At 36.1% G+C, this 5,507-nt stretch overlaps 1 protein-coding gene across 8 annotated transcripts; it reads left to right on the forward strand.

Moving 5' to 3' along the window:
* Window positions 1-525: 525 nt before the first annotated feature.
* LOC112508531 (zinc finger BED domain-containing protein DAYSLEEPER-like) lies at window positions 526-4,801 on the forward strand. Of its 8 annotated transcripts, none has more exons than XM_025113179.1 (4): window positions 526-700; window positions 1,084-1,171; window positions 1,927-2,042; window positions 2,443-4,801. In XM_025113179.1, exon 4 carries the CDS (start codon window positions 2,457-2,459, stop codon window positions 4,530-4,532), a length of 2,076 nt encoding a protein of 691 aa, XP_024968947.1. In that variant the 5' UTR covers window positions 526-700; window positions 1,084-1,171; window positions 1,927-2,042; window positions 2,443-2,456; the 3' UTR covers window positions 4,533-4,801. The 8 variants fall into 8 exon arrangements, with proteins under 8 accessions (XP_024968947.1, XP_024968952.1, XP_024968949.1 ...); XM_025113184.1 differs by lacking the exon at window positions 1,084-1,171 and having other exon boundaries at window positions 2,443-3,275; window positions 3,492-4,801; XM_025113181.1 differs by lacking the exon at window positions 1,084-1,171 and having other exon boundaries at window positions 1,927-2,047.
* Window positions 4,802-5,507: the final 706 nt, after the last annotated feature.

Here is a 5,507-nt window from a genome sequence, read left to right on the forward strand (position 1 = left end):
AATTCAATTTTTTATTATAATTTAATTTAAGTACAATAACGAATTAATTTATATTTGGTTTAATAATATAATTTTCTTATAAAGACAATAATTAATTATTTTGTTAGAACTCGATAATTATTCTAATTATATTTTAGATTTTTTATATTTTAAAACACGAAGTTTATTATCTATTTGATTATATTTATCTGTAGTTAGTTATACGAATTCAAACATCAAACTTTAATAAGTTGTATTTATGCATAATTTACTTGTAATATTGAATTTTAAGTAATATATATATCAATATACAGTACTTTATACATAAAAAAATTATTTTTAAAATTTTTTGTAAAATGTTTTATAATATAGTATAGAGTATAGACTATAGATATGGATGGAAAAAGCATGTTTTGAACGGCTGTGATTTCATCAAGTGGAGGTGGGCTGAGATCGTATAAATGGACCTTGAAGCAGAAAGCCTTTTGGATCAATTAGGGTTTAAGCGCAGCCTCCAAATCTGTAAGCCCATCCACCATCTTCATTCATTCTTCATCAACCTCCAAAAACCTCTCGAGCTTTTTATTTTTATTTTTCCTTTTTTTTTCTATAACAAAAATACCATATAAATTGAAAACCTTAAACCCTAGCTTCAAAATTTTTGGAAGATTTCTCAAGCGCAACTGTTTTTCCTCTTTCACGGATCGCTGCCGCCTCAACGGTTAGTGTTATGCGACTGAAATCATGCATGTTTATGTGAAAACTTAAACCCCCATCGATGAATGCTTCTATGTGCGGATTATTTTGGTATTAAGATGTGTCTTGATCATGATCAACATGTTTTTGATTGTATAACTGACATAAATCGTCTGATTTTTCATATAGAAGCAATAAGATTGTGCTTTCCTTCTTTCCCTTATCACGTATATGAATGGTTTATCGTGGGATTTTCGTCGTATTTTTTTTGGTTGTCGATCCGTGCAGAGTGCAGAATGTGCATCTTTCTTGTTGTTTTGGTTGTTGATGATGTTCTTATGGTCATGTTTTGCTTCAATGTTTTGTGGTTTCATGAAGAAACGTTTTTTTACCCTTTGTATGATACAGGTTTACACTGTTAGCAAAATTATTTTGAGTTTTGGAAACAATATGTCCATCAATTAATTGATCAGTTAACTGTGCTCCAATTACAGAGGTATCATTTTGAATGAAAAATATTTCCTTTTGATGTTTGAATTTGTTTCTGACTTGAAGATTGAATTCTATGCAAGTCATATCAGTTAAAGATAGAACTTTAGTATTTGATTAGTATCTTTTAAGATTTTACATTAGTTACTAAAGAGAAGCCATCCGGTGAGAAACTTTAGGTTGAAGATCATATTTGATTGTTTCAGTGATTATGTGATCGTTTCTGCATCTTACAGTGATGAATTTATTAGTGATTGTTGTAGGAGAGAATGTGGTTAATGATGCATATATTTGCATGTTTGTGCATAATTCAGATGCTATATCTTGCACTTGTGCCCTTTGATGAACATTATTAAAATCTTACAATAAAAATATATGACAGGGAAAAACATGTCAGCACTGGTGAGGAGGGTGGAGAGCGTTAGGGTAGGTGGTGTAAAGAGGAGGGGAAGGCCAAGGAAGACGTGCGAGGAGCAACTGAGACTAGGCATACGACTTTAGACATTTCAGAAGACATGACCTCACAAGTACTAGGGTAACAGATTGTGTGCGAGGACCAGCGATTTTTGGGGGCAGGGAAGGGGGATAGGTAGCGGGTAGGCGGGAGGTAGCCAAGCCCTAGGATGGTCAACAATTTGTAGGTAGTTTGATGGTTTTGGATCTTCTTCTGTGCAGTTAAATGTCCCTGTGTGCTTTACTTTTGTTCTTACTACTATTTCTTCAGCACTTCTAAACTTCATTTATTTATTTTTAATATTTCAGATATCTTTTCTTTCAGTCAAACTTCCAGAACATTTTTTTAACAAGCTCATTTCTGTCGACCTTTTTCAAGTTGGGGGGTCTTCTCGGAAACAACCTCTCTACTCCTCGGGGTAGAGGTAAGGTCTGCATACAACTTGTCCTTTAGAGACCCTACATGTGGAATTTACTCGGTTCATTTGGTTTTGGTTTTGATTTATATTTCTTTTCCTAGTTTCTTTTTTTCTCCACAATTGACTTTATTAGTTATTATTTTGGTGGATATTGTGGTGAATCAGATTTGGATTGAAGGGAGGGGGGTATTTTCTCTACTTGTCATTTTATCTGTTTATTATAGGTCTGTCCATTACTATATCCTATGTTTGGGTTATACAATAACCATATATTGGATGGACGTCATTTAAATATGCTTGTTGATTCTTCAATTACTCTGGCCATGATTCCATTGTAGAACAAAATTCTATCCAAATTTTTAGTTTACCATCACTTAACTCTTGACCAAGTATTCCTTTGTTGCAGAACCTCCTTCATAGATGGCTAACCCTACAAATAATAGTGAACCCCCTAATGCGGATGAACAGATGAATAACAAGCGCAGGAGGAAGAAATCCATAGTGTGGGAACACTTCACAATAGAGACAGTTGATTCCGGATGCACCAGAGCCCGTTGTATGCAATGCAAGAAATCATTTGCATATATTTCAGGCTCAAAGCTAGCTGGCACCAGTCACCTCAAGCGACATATTGCATTGGGAATCTGCCCTGTAAGCCGCATCAATCAGAAAAATGGTGAAGTTTTGGCATTGACCCCTCATTCCAGCGTTAATGGCACACAAGATGTTAATGATCTTCCAAGAAAGCGTCTGAAAAGTACTTCTGGATCAAACCACACGTCCTTTTTTCAAGATCGTTGCAGATATGATATTGCGAAGATGATTATTATGCATGAATATCCACTTGACATGGTGGAATGTCCTGCCTTTCTGAATTCTGTAAGGGCTCTTCAGCCTCAATTCCCTGTTGTGGCTCTTGATGCCATCGAAAGGGATTGTGTGGGATTATACCAGAGGGAAAGGCAAACTCTTCTGGATCTTATTGGCAGTGTCCCTGGACGTGTTAACCTTTCTCTGGATATGTGGTCTACATATCAAAGTGTAGGGTATGCATTCATAACAGGACAGTTCATTGATGACGATTGGAAATTGCATCGGAGGATCCTTGCTGTTGTGTTGTTACCGTTTCCAGATTCAGAATCTGCTTTCAACCATGCTATTCTTTCTTGCATTTCCGATTGGAATTTGGAGAACAAGCTATTTGCAGTAACTCTTGATGAATCTTTTGCAAACAAAGCGGTAAGGAGAAATTTGAGACATCTACTCTCTGTCAAAAACCCACTTATTCTTAATGGCAAACTCTTGATTGGGAGTTGCTATGCTCGTGTTTTGGGCCACCTTGTGCAAGATGCTTTAGGGTCGTTGAGGGAAACTGTTAAGAAAGTTCGTGATAGTGTAAAGTATGTGGTAACAGTGGATGCTTGTCAAGAGAGATTTAACGATCTTAAACTACAGCTTCAGGTACCAAGTGCAAAAAGTCTCGTTCTTGACGATCAAACACAATGGAACACCACTTATCATATGCTCATTGCTGCATGTGAGTTAAAGGAGGTTTTTTCTTGCTTGGATACGTTTGATTCAAATTACAGAATAACCCTAACAATGGATGAATGGAAACAATTGGATGTTCTCTGTACGTTCTTGAAACTTTTGCTTGACGCTGCCAATCTCTTGACGGGCCCGACATACCCAACGGCGAATGCATTTTTCCATGAAGCATGGAAGATACAGCTCGAGCTTAAACATGCAGCAGTGAGCGATGATGCATTCATTAGAAATTTGACTAGACCAATGCACGAAAGGTTCAACAGATACTGGAAAGACTGCTCTCTTGTTTTTTCCATTGCTGTTGTTATGGATCCACGATTTAAGATGAAGCTTGTGGAATTCAGTTTTTCAAGAATCTATGGTGAGGATGCCGACCACTGGGTTAAGGTCGTGAGTGATGGCGTTCATGATCTCTTTCTTGATTATGTCGTACAAATGCTTCCTCCACCAACCTTTGTTGTTAATGGAGACGGAGGTTTCTTGAAAACAGACATGCCCGAGGAAGAAACCATTCTTCATTGCGAGATTCTAGACACAGAGGTTCCCGAAAATGAAATATTTCTTTCTACAAGCGACGAGCTTTCAGATTTTGATGTTTATATCTCTGGCATGACGAGCCACCAGAATATGAAACCAGAACTCGATCAATACTTGGAAGAATCCGTGTTACCTAGGATGCAAGAATTTGATGTTCTGGGTTGGTGGAAACTAAACAGAAAAAAGTACCCGATTCTATCAAAAATGGCATCTGATATCTTGTGCATACCCGTGTCAACAGTTTCTCAAGATTCTGTATTCGATATCACATGTAAGAAGATGGACAGATATCGATGCTCATTAAGACCATCGACAGTTGAGGCACTCGTTTGTGCAAAGGATTGGCTGCAACATGGATCTTCTTCTTCAGATTATCTGGCTTCAAAAACAGTTGTGAAAATGGAGTTGTAGCCTTTGCTCTGCCTAGACTAGACTCTTTTAGTTATACAATCAATCACACAAGGGCATTTTGCAGGTACCTTCTAAATATTTTCCTCTTTAGTAATAGTAACAAACACATATATATATCTATATCTATATCTATATATATTTATCCTGATTCTTTTTTGGTCCAAGAGAAGTAGGCAATAATAATAATCTTGAGGTTTTTGTGAAAACACAATTATACTTCAAACCAAGTTGTGGTATAATGTAAATCATCTCTGCTTTTGGTGTTCTCTTTCTGCCTTCTTTTCTTCTATTACCATTTTTTTTGCTATATTGCTTGCTGCTTTGGTTATAAGAAGGCAATTGTGTTCTAAACACAGATTGAATCTGAAGATTGAAAGTTGATGCTTGGTTTCCGATTTGAATCTAATGATTTAACTCGAATTCAGATTTCCAAGCTTGAGCTTGGGTTAGGAAGAAACTCGAAATTGCATTCTGAAATTTCAAACACTGGTTTTGTTTGGTATAGTTTGCTGAGTAGATTGGCTTGAGTTTTGACAGATAAGTCACCCTTATCGCCCCTCTACAGAACCGTACATAGATTTTCACCTCATATGCTCCTCGTTCAATTCTTTCGAAGTTATTGGATCCTTTTCCGTGTTAAAAAATCCCGTCCTGAAGAGTAACTAAGACCAATTTAGTCACACTCTCATGTTCCAATTGAACGCTTTCCGTTTTTGATTATTCTCAAAGGAGAAGATTTTGAGTCACAATACAGTCCAAGCAAATTTGGCTTGTTCCTAATGTTTATGGTCAAAAATGGATTTTGGGACAAATTGGATCAAATTACTACATCAAAATTAGGTTTATATGATGTCTACCGTTTCTAATAGATTGTTTTATAGGACTTTAAATATATAGGATTAGACAATAAAGCATCATATCTAAAGTGTTATTATAAGTTCATAAGACTTTTATTGGTGTTCTAATAAAGTTTTT

This window comes from Cynara cardunculus (assembly GCF_001531365.2).
Source record: "Cynara cardunculus var. scolymus isolate 2C chromosome LG 3, CcrdV1, whole genome shotgun sequence".
Taxonomy (NCBI): Eukaryota; Viridiplantae; Streptophyta; class Magnoliopsida; order Asterales; family Asteraceae; genus Cynara; species Cynara cardunculus.